The following is a 15,956-nucleotide window of genomic DNA, read 5'->3' as shown; positions in this document are numbered from 1 at the left end:
TCTTTCCCTTTGTGACGAGGCTAAACTGAGCTCAATTGATCAATCTGTTTCTCAGTTATGAATAATTTTAAAAGTCTAAAGTGTCCGTTTTACCGCACTCTCCCCTAATTACGATTAAAATCTATTCGTTGAGCACAGGCATTAGAACATGATTAATTGAACAACGGAATATCGAATCTGACAGAAAAAAAAATTTAAAAAATTGAGGGAAAAGCATAAGAACCTCCTCCATTAGCATATAAACTATTTTTTATTTAAGTAATGACAGTCCTAATTCGTGATAAACCCAATACGCAGTAAACACATTATTTCGTTCACATCATTCATTCAGCTAGCTAGCACATGCTCATAATTTCGTTAATTAAATAGCTTACAGAATTGTTACAATTTCTTCGTATATGTATAAAGTACAAATGATGAGTGGATTATCGTTGTCACTGCAACATCGAGGCAATACAAAAAATGGATATTACAATCGTGTTATCATCTCGTTATTAAAAATTCAGAAAGTAATGTTTTAGTTGATTTCATTTGACATTAGCTGTTTTTACTGAAGTGTGGATCGGAGTTTGAATTTGTCACGAGTTGAATTGGAGTCGGTATTTGATGGGAATGGAGGGAGGGGGTGGGAGTTGATGCAACCCTCCGGGGATTGGTGTTACGCAGGCTGTGGAGATAGGAGCGTTGGACGGGCTTGTGTTGGGCCAGCTGGACCAGGGCCTCGGATATTGTGAACCATTTTCTCTTGCGGCCGATTGAACGGGAGTCCTCCCACTCTGGCAGCTCCTCGGTCACTCGCATCACCCAGACTTGCGTTCGATGCTTGTGTTCAATATTCTGGACATAATGAAATTCATTCAAATTTTTCACACAAATTCGAACAAAATTGACTTTTTCATCGATTCCAAAAATCGATTTTTCAACGATCGCTCAAAAAATTGTCAGCAAAATGGAATTAGTCGTGAGTCAAAAACTCGGGCTTTGATTAAACCCGGACTGAAAACGAATTCGAATGGAGAATTCAGTAGCGAAGTGGTAAAACGGTTTGTCGACTGATCTCCCAGTTCAGTTTTTGAGGAATTTTTCCGAATCTAAGGGGAATAGCGAAATTTTCCTAATTACGTTTATTGGAGAACTCAATCGGCTCTACAAAAAAGGTTAGAACAACAATTTTGCTATCTCCCTTAGATTCCGAGATATTCATTGAAAACGGGTCAATAGTCAAAATTGACTTGTACCGTTTTACCACTTCGTCTATCGCTATTGAATCATTTTACGGAATGAAATAATACGCATAATTTTGAGGACATTTTAATCTATGATACTATGGTATGAAAAAATAGAAGAGAATTTCCCTTCAAGTTTTCTCTTCAAGCCAGTGTTTTTCAAAATGAATTAACACTTAGAAAACAGAAAAATCCTTAAATTTTTGCCTTCTCCAAAATTTTCGAAATTAAATTCTCAACAAAAAACGTCTGGACAAAAAAAATTGCCCAGAAAGATGAAACTCTACTGATTTTTCCTGCAAAATACTTTCTACTGGACATTTCTTATAAAAAAACGTGCAGCAAAGGTGCGTAATCCTGCGCCAAAGCCCCCCAAATCATCTCTATAAAGAAATAAAAAACCTCAAACGAATCATTTTACGGAATGAAATAATACGCAAAATTTTGAAGACATTTTAATCTATGATACTATGGCATAAAAAAATAGAAGAGAATTTCCCTTCAAGTTTTCTCTTCAAGCCAGTGTTTTTCAAAATGAATTAACACTTAGAAAACAGAAAAATCCTTAAATTTTTGCCTTCTCCAAAATTTTCGAAATTAAATTCTCAACAAAAAACGTCTGGACAAAAAAAATTGCCCAGAAAGATGAAACTCTACTGATTTTCCTACAAAATACTTTCTACTGGACATTTCCTATAAAATACCGTGCAGCAAAGCTGCGTAATCCTGCGCCAAAATCCCCCAAATCATCTCTATAAAGAAATAAAAAATCTCAAACGAATTATTTTACGGAATGAAATAATACGGAAAATTTTGGAGACATTTTAATCTATGATACTATGGCATAAAAAAATAGAAGAGAATTTCCCTTCAAGTTTTCTCTTCAAGCCAGTGTTTTTCAAAATGAATTAACACTTAGAAAACAGAAAAATCCTTAAATTTTTGCCTTCTCCAAAATTTTCGAAATTAAATTCTCAACAAAAAACGTCTGGACAAAAAAAATTGCCCAGAAAGATGAAACTGATTTTCCTACAAAATACTTTCTACTGGACATTTCCTATAAAAAAACGTGCAGCAAAGGTGCGTAATCCTGCGCCAAAATCCCCCAAATCATCTCTATAAAAAAATAAAAAACGTCAAACGAACCTCGAAGATCCCCAGGCACCGTCCAAGCTGCCCAAGCACCCCAGCCTCTTCCCTGACCTCTCTGAGCGCCGTAACAGCTGGATCTTCCTCCGGTTCGACCCCCCCACCAGGTACGATCCAGCTGTCAGGCCGTCTGCTCGATGTCACCAGCAGCACCTGAAAAATCCCCAATGTCAGATTGAAATCCCTCATCAAATCCCCGACAAAACCCTCCGAAAGTTCGGCCCCCATGCAAAAATCCCAAACGCTAATTAATGGAACGTTGAATCGGCCAGTGCCCTCTATGTTCCTACCTCATCCTCGAGGTCGTTTTTGACGCAAATACACGCTGCCCTCCGTCTGTACCCCTCCGAGTCGTAGATCCTGATGGAGTTGGGCTTCTCCTTGACCATGATGAATGAATTTTCCCAACTGTACTCGCAACACAACGAATTACGGATCAAAAATAATTAAATTCTCCTCAAAATTATTCGTCAAACAGCCATATCGGCCATCCGATGTTGCCACATTATCATACGATTACTCGTAGCCGACATTATCGACGTATTTTTCCGTATTTTCCCTTCCTCACCCAGCACTTGTGCAAATTACTGTTCGCAAAGATTCATAATCACGACAATAACCCCCGAATCACGAGTTTAATGGCATCACCACTGATTTTCCACTGATTCTACAAACAATCGATCATTGAGTAGTTATCAATGTGCTGCACTCCGTCGTTGACGAAAAAACCTATAACCTCAAAAGTTTCAAAGTCACCAATGGGTAAATGACGGCAACGACACCCACTTCACGAGGAATTCACACGCACAAGCGTCGGTTCGGTGGTATTGAGCTGAGTTGGGTAGTTTTCCGTCTAGGTATTTTCGTTTAAAGGGGCGACTAGTTCCCCATGCAGCGCTAACCACTCGGCTCAAGTGCGGGATATTTAAAAAAAATATTCAAACACATTTATGACACAAATAGTTCTTTATATTTCGTCAATTCTTCTACAACTTCGCGTTGTAGAGTTCACCTCAATTCCACTGTTAGATCGTTCGTCTCGGAAGTTGGGACAGAAGTGATGACAATTTTAGTTTTCCCTCTAACTCCGCTTGGTTTAGCATCCGTGAGGTATCGCCTATTCTAGGGGCAGAGGGGGTTCAACGAATCATTTTGCAAGGCACCCGGATACGCACTGGAGGGCGGTGGTCACTGAAAATTCAGGGAGAGAGCAGGGTTGCCAGTGTTACCAGATCGTGACGTCACCCCATTTAAAATTGTACAGGTTTTGGCTATAAATCGCCAAAATCTGGCAACCCTGGGGGTTGCCGCGCGTCCGGCGATGGGAAAATGCCGAGTCCAGGTAGAGGCCGTCCCCCTCTTTCCAACAACCCTCGGGGAACGGAAGGGATTAAGTCGTAAACCAAGCGAAAACAAGAAATTTACGAAAGTATTTCGTCAGAAATAAAGCAAAGGGGAGGGGCTGACTTGAATAGAAATTACAATACTCCAATGTCCTGGCGAAATTAACGAATTTTCAAGGTCTGGGGACTCGCCCCAACAGGTTAAATCATAGAGGAGAGCATTTCCAAACGTCTGGTGGGATTTATAGCAATCAAGTCTTGGACAAGCGACAATTCAGTCGGGAAAAATGAACTAGAAGAATGCAGCTGTGAGGAAATTCCTTTATGCAAGACCTCACACGGGCGAAAAAATTTTATAGAAAAACCTGTCGAATTCGTTAGAAAATTCTATTGATTTTCTATTGAACTGTTCTATTAGTTTTTGAAATGTACCGATTCTATTGAAATGTTCAATAGAAAATATTCAGTAGAAAAAGTCCATAGAATTCAATTTTTCTATAGGGGAGGATGGGGCAAAATGGACACTTTTGACTTTTTTTTAAATATTCATAACTCAGAAACAGATTTATCAATTGCGCTCAGTCTAAGCTCGTCGCAAAGAGGAATCATTGTTCTTTCTACTGAAGAATAAAATTATTCCATTGCATGAACAGTTCAACAAGCCATGAACATTTAAAAAAATGTCGTGTCCATTTTACCCCACCCTCCCGTATAACTTATTCTATTGAGATATTTTCTATAGAATTTCCTCGGCTCAAATTTTCCAAGTTTTTTCGTTTGATTTTCTTGATCAGAAGAAGAGAAAAATAAAATGAAAAAACTTGGAAAATTTGAGTCGAGCAAATTCTGTAGAAAATATATGAAAAGAATAAGTTATATAGAAAAATCGAATTCTGTTGACTTTTTCTATTGAATGTTTTCTAGTGAACATGTCAATAGAATCAGCCAAAAACTAATAGAAAGTTTAACAGAAATTCAATAGAATTTTCTAGGATTCGATAGGTTTTTCTATTAATTTTTTTCGTGCGTGCACGAATATGTTGAACCTCACGACGATTCAAACAACGTGAAAAATATGATTTTCTATTAATTTAGTCTCTAGAAATATACATAAATCTCCCTAAATAATTATTCTAGATTAAAAATTCCACTAAAATCTCGGTACCCTGAAGGTAATTACACATGCATGCGCCGCGTCGTTCGTTCCCTCAATTCTTCCCGGCGACTTTGTTACCTGAAGCTGGCGACAGGACCTGTAATTAGGGAGTTTTTGCACAACTAAAACAGGTGGCACCAAGGCGTCACTCCATTTCCCAACGCTATTGAACATGCTATCCTTGTCTAATCCATTGAAAATTGGGGGGGTCACCTGGCACCATTAGTTCGTGAATTGGCCGAAACACTCGCTGATTTCGAGGATAAGGTACTTCCCAGCGGGTGATTAGAAACGAAGGTCCTAGAACCCGTACAGCAATGTACAATGTCCTTAGGAATGCTTAAGGATAGCAAATACTTTTGTCTGAGTTTCCGGACGTTTTACAATGGTTTTGTTATTTAAACTTTGCAGGGCTGAATTTTAATCTCGATATGGAACCGTTAGGAAATATTTTAAAAATCTAAAAAAATAGAAAGTTTACTTTCGGAGGCAGCTTGATGAAATGATTAAAGAATTCGCCATTTTCGAAAGTTACGACTATTTTCTACAAATAATTAATAAGCAATCAATTTTTCACCACAAAAATCTTTGATCGGAATTACAACAAATTTATTCATATTCAGAATTTTACCAGGAATCGATTTCACGCCTAAAAAATGAGGTTTCCGAAAGTTTAAACAATTTCTATTATTCATTTACAAGCAATGAATGTTTAAAAAAAAAATTCTGTGCAAAACGTAATTTTAATGACGCTGAATATTCATGATTTTCTTCAAATTTTTCTCACACAATTTAAGTGAAAAATAAAAAAAAATCAAATTCAAATTTTTCTCACGCAATTTAATAGAAAAATTTGATGATTGAAAATGCTTAAATCTACACACAACAAAAACCCGGCGGCGGGAGTTTTCTTCCCAATTGAAAAATTCCCGCCAATTTTCCCCCGTCAATCCTTCCTCGGCGAATTCTTTCATTTGAAATGAATTTTCCTTACGAAATCCATTTTAAATTTTTTCAAGTGGGATTTTGTTTAAAGTTTTTTTTCCAAAGAATACTAATTGAATTTCTTTTTTTTAATTTTAGAAAAGAGCAAAAAACAGTCTCTGTCCCACTCTATTTCGTCAAAAAAGTTAACTGGGAGATCTTCCTCATCTTCTTTGGGATATCTTCGGACCTTTGAAGTTGGCAACAGCCAAATCACTTCCCAGCGGGTGATTCGAACCGGAAGTCCTTTGTTGTGTTCTAAAACCCCGATATTCAATTAAAATTGGACGAAATTGTTGAATAAAACGAAAACTCAGCGACTTTTATTTCGCTCAAGTGCAGAAAACAGTCTCCGGAGGCTCTTAATTTCGCGAAAGAAGCTAATTGCGAGAAACTGTGTTAAAAAACTCAATTCGACCCCCCGTTCGTTCATTCAGAAGAAAAAAACATGTCCTCCAGTATTTTTTACTCACCCACGTGCCTCAGGAATACACATACCAAGTGAAAAAACCTCCCCAAAAGCACTTCCTCATCTTCATTGAGAAGTCCTCTCCAAAACCTGTCTCACAAAACCCAAAATCACCAGCTCTTCATCCATTTGGAGACAAAAACCATCCCTCAGTGTTCTTTATTGCATAAAAACCATAGACAAGTGAAAAAATCTTCCCAAAAACACTTCCTCATCTTCATTGTCACATCCTCATACCAAAACCTGACTCATAAAACCCAAAATCACCAACTCTTCCTCATCCTCATCCTCTTCCTCATCCATTTTGAGAACAAAAACACTTCCCCACTGTTCTTTCTTCCCCGACATGCCTAAAAAACCAAATCCACCTGAAAGAAGCTGAGCAGAACATCCTCCCTCCGACGTCTTCCCCAACCCCAGCCTCATGAACCCCAAAATCATCCGGCCTTGAGTGTCTTTACTCCCCCACGTGCCTCAGAAAAACAAAAGACGAAAGAATCTAACCAAGAAGTCCTCCTCGCCCTCTGTAACATGTCTTCAGACGTTTCGTCCTCCTCGTCAGCATCGACGCTGTCCTCCCCCAGTCTTCCCTCCCAGCCTGTCTTGTCCAGCACTCCATGTGACCTCTCGAGGGCATCATCATCCTCAACGTCCACAGGAGTCTTCCCCATGTACCGAGGCGAGACCCTCTCCCCCGTCGACTTCAACCTGGACGATCAGGCGGAAGAAACAGCAGAGGAATCGCTGAAGTCTCGGTGTGGGCTCTACGACATCTCCGTGGAGATCTTCGTGGACCTGCCCAAGGGCGAACCCTTCAACAGGCCGGACATGCTGAGGGCAGCGGTCTACACCATCTGCGGGGATTTCTTCTTCAAGCACAAGGAGTGGAGCTCCATCAGTGGACTGATTGCTTATCAGCTGGGGAGGGCTGTCAATCCCACCAGCAGCACCTGGTTTCCGACCATCGACAAACGTCTCTTGTACCGAGGGCAGGCGAGGGTCAGTGGACACACGGGGCCTCTGGCTGAGGGGGTCAATCCTCCAGTGGTTTACGACACCATCGACTTCAGCGACTTCATCTGCGCCACCAAGGTCAGGCTGGAGTACTCCGTCGACGTGTTCCTGTCGCCTGGAGTCACTGCCGCGGAGACGATCTACCTGGGGCATGGATTCGCGAGCCATGCAGACCACGGGAAGTACACGAGGAAACACATGGAGGATGTCGTGGCGAGCCACGAAGAGGAGGGACTCGAGGAGTTTGATCATCATCTGGCGTGGGCTACTGTTTATAATGTTCTGGAGGAGTACAGGGAGAATGTCGAGAGGCAGAGCAAGTTCTTCGAGGAGTATGGGTTCTCCTTTTAGATGGGGTTAGGGAATGGGAGGGGGATGTTTGGGGGACGAGGGAGTTTTGGGTTTTAGAGGGATTTTATCTTGGAGAAATTTTGGAATGGAGATCAATTATAACTCAATTTTGGCTTTCAGTTTAATATAAAATTGTAAAAGAAATGTAATAGGGAAAGTGAGAAGATTTTGGAGGGTTTAAAGTAGGGGAGCATGGGGCAAAATGAAACAGTGGGAAAATCTCGTCATCTAAAGGAGATAGGACATTTTTGAAGAGGACCTTTTATGTAGCTTGTAAAATTCTCTACAAAAAAGGTTTTTATGAAAATCGTCCTATCTCCCTTAGATCACAAGATTTTCTTGCTGTTTCATTTTGGCCCGTGTTTCATTTTGCCCCACCGTCCCCTACCTTCAAAAATTATCGTAAATTTAGAGTATTTAATTGTAATCTGTAATTATTTTAGAAGACAAATTGTAAAAAACAACTAGGGGATTTAATACCTGAAAATTTTGAAAGTCTAGAGGAAAATAAAAAATCAACAAAATTGTTTTTTAGGGGGATTTTTTGGGAGACGAGGGAGTTTTGGGTTTTATAGACATTTTATCTTGGAGGAATTTTGGAATATGGAGGAGACGATGGTGAAGAACAGATCAATTGATTCAATTTTGGTGTCTAGTTTAATATACCCATTACGGTAATATATTAAGCAATTATCTTAAATTTAGAATATTCAACTGTAATTTGTATTTATTTTAGAAGACAAATTCTAAACAAAAGCTGAGAGGTTTGACACCTGAAAATTTTGAAACTCTAGAGAAAAATAAAAAATCATCAACGAAATTGTTTTATTCATTCTTCTGGGGCTCTCATTAATCGAATTGGTGTTTCAATCCGAGTTTTGACAGTCGCTCCATGAAAACAGAGTCGAGAGTAAACAGTAAACGTTCTGGCGTGTGTTTCGGAGCTCTCCGCTCCAAAATTTGTGTTGTGTTGTGGTTTACATAATTATCGTAAGTAAAAATATGTAGATTGACACGTTTAATCCACAGAATTAATTATTTCGTTATTCATTAATTAATTATGGTTCAAATCAATTCTTCTGGGTTTTGCTGGTGCCTAAGGGGTCGATATAACCTCTAAAATCTAGTCTAAAATAACTTCCAGACAAATAATAACATTGACAAAATTATTAGTTGCACCTATTTATTATAAAGTTGAAAGAATCATTCTTATTTCCCTCTTTTATTCCTCAATAATCGATACGAGGCTAAATATACCTCTTGAATCATCAATAACTCAAGATCGGCAGAGTGAAAATCGACTATTTTTCTTTCATTTTGAAGGTGTTTTTTCAGACTTTAAAACGAGACCTGAGTCATTCAAATAGCATCATTTTGTCAGGAGATATTGATGATTTAAGGAGGTCCATTCTACCTCATTCTCGATAAACCCAACAGAACCCCTTATTATACAGCAGAAAATGTCATTAAATTTTCCTCCCAAAATAATTACTTCATTACGTACGACTATTACACACTACCAACGACTAATATACAGTATAGGGGAGGTTGGGGTAAAATGGACACTTTTGACTTTTTAAAAAATGTTAATGACAGATTGAAATGGTGATGAAATTTAATAATTTTTTTTTTCAATCCAAAGAACAATTCTTGCCCTTTGTGATGAGCCTAAACTGAGCTCCATTGATAAATTTGTTTCTGAGTTATAAGTAATTTAAAAAAAATCCAAAGTGTCCATTTTACCCCACCCTCCCCTATAACATTTTCAATAATTACCAAAATCCCATTGTAAGGCCCGGGTGTACTATCTTTCGAGTGTTATCTGGATTTTTTCATCTTTCGTAATCCAAAATTGTCAATTGAGTGGTACATCATGTTGAAGTTCCCAAGAATTATGATAGAATGATAAAAAAAAGAAAAAATTCTGAACTTTTTCAAAGAGCGTTTTTAATTGAGATTTAGAATGAGTTGAAAAAAGTGGAAATTACAAATATCTGATTCGCTGTGGCAAATTATCTATTAGCTGTCATTTTCCATGGTGGATAACAAAACACTAACTCCTCATGGGAAGTGACAGCTAGGTATCTCAATTTTCAAAACAGTGGTATGTAGTCATCTGCCATTTTTACGTGATAAAAGTGTGATTAAAAAATTCTCCAAAATATTACAACTTTTTTCAAAGAGCCTTTTCCGTAATAAATGTCTCTGTGCAGTGTGAGAAAAGATTTACGAAATCAGTCTTCCCCCTGCATGATATTGGTCGACAGGCCGCCATGTGTCCCCGTAAATCAGACACATTTTTCAATTTCTTGTTATTCACCTTATTCTGAATATAAAGTAAAAATGCTCGTTGAAAAAATAAAGAATTTTTTCTACTTTTTTTGATTATTCATTTATAATTTCTCAAAACTTGTGCATGATGCAGGACTCAATTGACAATTTCAGAAGACGACAGATGGAAGAAAACATCGAGATAACGTTCGAAAGATAGTGCACCCGGGCCTTAGCCCCTCAAAAATGAAAAATATGAATTAAATCCCTATTTTCTTCTAGAGTGAAAAATGGACTTTCAAAATCGTCCTGGAGGTAAAACAGGTGGTGGAGGTGTGGCCTCCTGGTCAGAGAGCAATCGAGACCGTCGGGAGCGTCTCCGCCAGCTAGCCCTGGAAACAATCGACCTGAACAAGGACCCTTACTTCATGAAAAATCACTTGGGCTCGTACGAGTGTAAATTATGCTTGACCCTTCACAACAACGAGGGGAGTTACCTGGCCCACACCCAGGGTAAGAAGCACCAGGCCAATCTGGCCAGGCGAGCGGCCAAGGAGGCGAAAGAGGCACCCCAGACCCTGGCACCAGAGAAGCCAAAGGTCGAGCCCAAGAAGTTCGTGAAGATTGGAAGGCCTGGGTACCGTGTCACGAAGCAGAGGGATCCTGAGACTGGACAGCAGAGTCTATTGTTTCAGGTGGATTATCCGGAGGTCGCCGACAACGTCATACCCAGGCACAGGTTCATGTCAGCTTATGAACAGAGGGTTGAACCACCTGATCGCAAGTGGCAGTATCTCTTGTTCGCGGCTGAACCATATGAGACTATTGCATTCAAAGTAATTATTTTTTTTCGTAAAAAACGATAGGATTTTTTATTTCAGTCGCTCATTCATTCAATTTATTCATTCATTTATTGAAATTATTCATGAGAAAACGATTTTATCGAGATGTTTTTAGGTTTTAAAAAGAAGAAATGGGGAGAAATAATTTCTCATGTCTTTAATTTTTCTCTTTTCAGAGTTTTGATGATTAATTCTAAGGAGTTGGTTTATTATTCATTCACTTATTCAATTTCTCCATTCATCAACATTATTCATGGGAAAATGATTTTAACAAATACTCTTAATGTTTCAAAGAAGAAAAAAATGTGGAGAAATAATTTCTCGTCTTTAATTCACTTTAATTACTCTCTTGTTAGTGTGTTGATAATTAATTCTGGGGAGTTGGTTTATTATTCGTTCATTTATTTAAGTTACTCATTTATTCTTTCATTTATTAACATTATTCACGGGAAAATGATTTTAACAAATATTCTTAATGTTTCAAAGAAGAAAAAAATGTGGAGAAATAATTTCTCATGTCTTTAATTCACTTTAATTTCTCTCTTCTCAGTGCTTTGATAATTAGTTCTTGTGAATTGTTTAATTGATTCTTCTATTTTTTTCCAGGTACCCTCAAGGGAAGTTGAAAAGGCAGAAGGAAAATTCTGGACTCACTGGAACAAAGACACGAAACAATTTTTCCTCCAATTTGCATTCAAGAATGAAAAACCATCGGTTGGAAAGGTTCCACCGCCTCCAGTCCCTCTGATCAGGGGGGGCATGCAGCCACCAATGATGCCTGTACCTCCTCCCCCACGACCACCCATGTTCCACGGTGTTCCACCCCCTCCCCCTGCCCTTCTAGCTGGAGGCATGCAAATCCCTCCACCTCCCCCACACGTTGCATGAAGATGATGGAGTAAATTTGTGATGTATCGACTCTATGACTTGAATTTAATAAAACTGAGGTTTAATGAGGTGACATCAGTGGCTTAAATTCACTTTCGTGTTCCAAATTGTTAATTTTTTCGTTCCAAAAATGGACAAGTGAATTATGTAATGAAAAGTGAACTGAGATTTTCACTCCAATAATTTTTTTTTTAATTGGAACTGTGATTTTTACAATTCTTCAAGGTAAAACAAAGAGAGACTGAATCAACTGCAAAAAAAATATTTTTTTGTCATTTTTAGGAGGAATAGTGCATGATTTGTCCTGAAAAATGGTTTAAGAGAAGTTGAACTAAAAACTGCAGTCCAATAATTATTTTTTGGAAAGAAAATTGGAGGATAAATTCGATAAATAAAGAAATGATTTTGAATTTTCTGTCATTTTTATTAGGAATAGTACATCGTTCGTAATTGTACATGTCTCGGATCAGTTCTTCAACTCCTGAAATTGATAAAAAGAGAATGTAAAATAATTGATCACGTGGGGCAGCTCTCGATGGAGATGTCTTTGGAATCGTTTGAGAGAAAATTAAATCAGTTAAGAACGAATCTACAGGGGGTAAGTGTTGTACGCACTTTCAGACCGCCCGTTCACATATCATCAAGTTAATTTTCTCAATTTCCACGACTTCATTATAAATAAATACTTGTGTTGATCGTCTTACCGAGTAAATCGTCGTGGAACTCCCTGAAACACAGAGACAATTTTTATTAGAATGCAGTTTGAATACTCATTGGGACGACGAGGACGTTCTTGAGAATAAGAATCAGTTTGTGAACACAATCTACAGGGGGAAACAGTGTTGTACGCACTGTTCAGACCGCCCGTTCGTTATCAATCATTTCTAAGTAGGAAAAATTAAATATTAAAGTCCAATGTTACTGTTGCTAATAAATTGGCAATTTGCTTTCGAATGGGTTCTCTTTTTTTAAATTCTCATCTCACTATTCTCTTCTTCTATTAATGAATTGAAATGTCATCAAAATTTTGCGTATTATTTCGTTCTGCCAAATAATGCGAGTAAAACTAGTGGACAATTGCATTTTTCTATAAATGAGTGTAGTTCAGTAGCGAAATGGTAAAACGACTCATCTCCCAATCGAGTTTTTGAAAAATACTTCCGAATCTAAGAGAAATAGCGAAATTTTCGTAATTACATTTGTTGTAGGTCTCAATCAGCTCTACAAAAAATGTTATAACAAAAATCTTTCTATCTCCCTTAGATTCCGAGATATTCATTGAAAACTGGCAATAGTTAAAATTGATTATACCGTCTTACCACTTCGCTACTGAGTTATTGTTGCGTGTAAATTAGCAATTTTCTTCCAAATGGGTTCTTTTTTTAAAATTCTTACTTCACTATTGAAATTACAGGTGAATAAATTTTGAAGAAAAAACTTCTGAACATTTTACATCGAAATCACACAGTATCAAGTTAATTATCAAATAATTGAATATTCAATATTTGAAAAGTGAAATTTGTATCCTCGATTTTTGTAAAAACTACAGAATAACGAGAGGAAAAAGAAAACTGAAACTCACCGAAGGTTTACGCAGAAAGTACACAGGCACCACCGACAGCCTTGATCTTATCCTCGGCCTGTTTGCTGAAGAACTTAGCCTTAACAATAACTGGCTGCTTGGGGAGACGTCCCTTGCCCAAGAGCTTGTAGTAACCCTTAAGAAATGAAGGACATTAACATCTTAACATTAAACAATAGTAAAAAATGGCTTAACTCTAAACAATGAGTTGTTCTCAGGGCATTTTGTATCTCAAAGTATAACAAAAACTTTTCCTTTCAATTAAATTGATGCCATTACATTTAGTAATACGAAATAAATTTTATTTCGTGCTTATCTTGAATTATTTAACTTTGAATTTGGGTTTGTGCTGTTGAGTCTTTATGGAGACTTGAGTAAATAAATAAATTGATCAATTAATTGATTAATGAACATCTGTATTAGAATAAATGTCCCATCACAATTATTTGGAAACTTACTGCTTTCGTCAGATCGATGACAGGTACTTTATTATTGGTGGCGTCTTTGTACTTTAACCTGGTTTGTTCAGACACTAGCGTCCACAGTTTGTCCAAGTTTAACGCAGGGCACCACTTGGTGTTCTTGCGAAGATGATAATTCCTCATACCAAGCTGTAACAAACGATTCCAATAGATCAATTATCTGACGAAATAAAACTCCTCTGGAAAATTAAAGAACAAATGGACAATTGCTTTTGTCAAGTGTGCTTTTGCTAATAAATTAGCAATAAATTAGCAGTCATTTTTCACATCACGTTCTTCTATTATATATTATTTATCATTTTATATTATTTCGTTAAGTTGAATTATACTTCTTCTTTAATCAATTCTCTTAGATTTTTTGTAAAAATCGTGGGATACCCGATTTTTGAGAAAAATAGAAAATTCTAAAAATATATGAATTAAATTTTAATTAATGTCGACAGATAGGGCTGAACAATATCTGCGTTTGGAAGAAAATTGAATTGATCAATTCATTGGAGATCAATTGAAGAAAAAGTTAACTGAGAAAAACAATTGTTGAAGTGAAACATGAGTTTGCAATCGTCAATAGCTCGAAAACTGCTGAGTGAAATGCAAATTTTTTTGTTTCATTTCAAAGATATTTTTTCAGACTTCAAAATGAGACCTGACTCATTCAAATCGCACCATTTGTTGGGGAGATATCCACGTTTTGGGGGAGTCCATTTTATGAGTTAATTGAACAAAGTTAGTCTCACCTTTCCAAAGTATCCAGGATGGTACTTGTCGAAGTTGATTCTGTGGTGGTGCATGCCACCAGCGTTACCACGACCTCCAGGATGTTTCCTGTGCTTGCCTGAGGGTCAATAGTCCCCGTATGAGCCACGAACATAACCCAAAAATCGGTATTTTTATGAAAAATTAAAACGGGGAAAAACTCACCAATACGACCGTGGCCATGGCTCACGTGTCCACGAAGCTTCCTGGTCTTCTTCTTGTGTGTGGACTGAAAGCAATAAATAATTGTGATTACTAAAAGTTCACTGGTGCCACCGTGTTTACACGCTCGCGACGTGCGGAGAAAAACTCCGGTGAATGTCCGAAAAATTTTGGGGAAGACAAAAATTTTGGAATCATTGGATGGAGCAATCCTCGCTCGATCATTCTAATGATCTTTCTCTCGGGAGAAATGGGGGATGTTCGGGATATTGACGGATTTTTTATCCACTTTTCTCACCACCGTGACCACTCACCATCTTGGCTATCGCGTGAAGAGCTCCAAAACACTGCGCGTGCGCCGATCACTGGTGAATAATACCGGAAGTGCCTCTGCTGGCGGAAAACGTAATGTTTCATAAAAACTTCTTTATCCACTGGGAATAAAATGGAAATTTTTTATTGTGCATTGATAATGCCCTGTTTCCTTTTTCAATTAATTGATTATAATCATTTTCACACTTTCCCTATGCCCCTTACTTTCCCCATTCGTTCGAGATATTGCTCATGCTTTTTTTTAGAAAAAAAAAATAATTAAAACTATTTATTCGAACATTTTTTTCAAATTTCTAGTTCTTTTTATTTTTTTAACGTATCTTTATTGGTTTATTACAGTCAACAATGACAATTGAACATTCGGTAGACTAATTACTGCCCCAGAACCAGTTAGAATCAATAAAACCCACCGGAAGTAATTGAATCCCACCGGAAGTGGCCCGAAAATGGCAACATCCGTTGGTGCAAAATTCAGAGATTGAGAAACGCTTGCACAGGAAGTTGAAGTTATTTCAGTTTTATCTCGGGGGTCTGTGCACCCCCATCCCAATTGCGGAGATGAATTTCCTTCTGAATAAATGAACAATTTATGTTATCAATTTCCGCCCGCGAATCGAGTGAGACGGTGCAATAATCTAATTCCAGTGATTGCATTTTCCAGTACGGACGGAAAATCTCATGGAAAAATGTGGGAAATTCACTGAAAAATTCAATTGGATTCTATTGAAAGAGAAGAAAAACAGTGGAAAAAACTTGGAAAATGACACAGAAAAGTCGAATTCTATTGATTTTTTTTCTATAGAATATTTTCTATTAAATATTTCTATTGAAAAAAAAACACTTATCAGATAAACTGCCGATTTTTTAAATAGATTCGGCCAATAACTAATAATAGAGAGTTTCATAGAAATCGAATTCACTATAGATTGTTCTATGATTTTTATTTTC

At 37.5% G+C, this 15,956-nt stretch overlaps 3 protein-coding genes across 3 annotated transcripts; 1 reads left to right on the top strand and 2 right to left on the bottom strand.

Annotated features, from left to right (window-relative positions):
• Window positions 1-231: 231 nt before the first annotated feature.
• LOC107036812 (diphosphoinositol polyphosphate phosphohydrolase 1) lies at window positions 232-3,469 on the bottom strand. The gene is made up of 3 exons (XM_015255007.1): window positions 2,666-3,469; window positions 2,373-2,528; window positions 232-837 (listed from the first exon to the last, which is right to left on the bottom strand). The coding sequence occupies exons 1-3, from the start codon at window positions 2,762-2,764 to the stop codon at window positions 538-540; spliced, it is 555 nt and encodes a 184-aa protein (XP_015110493.1). The 5' UTR covers window positions 2,765-3,469; the 3' UTR covers window positions 232-537.
• Window positions 3,470-8,595: 5,126 nt separating this feature from the next.
• On the top strand, window positions 8,596-11,766 carry LOC107036826 (splicing factor 3A subunit 2). The gene is made up of 3 exons (XM_015255025.1): window positions 8,596-8,682; window positions 10,246-10,799; window positions 11,412-11,766. Exons 2-3 carry the CDS (start codon window positions 10,254-10,256, stop codon window positions 11,691-11,693), a joined length of 828 nt encoding a protein of 275 aa, XP_015110511.1. The 5' UTR covers window positions 8,596-8,682; window positions 10,246-10,253; the 3' UTR covers window positions 11,694-11,766.
• A 327-nt stretch (window positions 11,767-12,093) lies between these two features.
• On the bottom strand, window positions 12,094-15,036 carry LOC107036827 (60S ribosomal protein L27a). Its single transcript, XM_015255026.1, has 7 exons — window positions 14,990-15,036; window positions 14,679-14,742; window positions 14,495-14,592; window positions 13,734-13,886; window positions 13,276-13,411; window positions 12,398-12,420; window positions 12,094-12,174 (listed from the first exon to the last, which is right to left on the bottom strand). Exons 1-5 carry the CDS (start codon window positions 14,990-14,992, stop codon window positions 13,283-13,285), a joined length of 447 nt encoding a protein of 148 aa, XP_015110512.1. The 5' UTR covers window positions 14,993-15,036; the 3' UTR covers window positions 12,094-12,174; window positions 12,398-12,420; window positions 13,276-13,282.
• Window positions 15,037-15,956: the final 920 nt, after the last annotated feature.

Source organism: Diachasma alloeum, unplaced genomic scaffold (assembly GCF_001412515.2).
Source record: "Diachasma alloeum isolate Michigan unplaced genomic scaffold, Dall2.0 Dall_scaffold_00211, whole genome shotgun sequence".
Taxonomy (NCBI): Eukaryota; Metazoa; Arthropoda; class Insecta; order Hymenoptera; family Braconidae; genus Diachasma; species Diachasma alloeum.
Note: the sequence above shows the minus strand (reverse complement) of the source record. Positions and strands in the feature narration are given on the sequence as shown.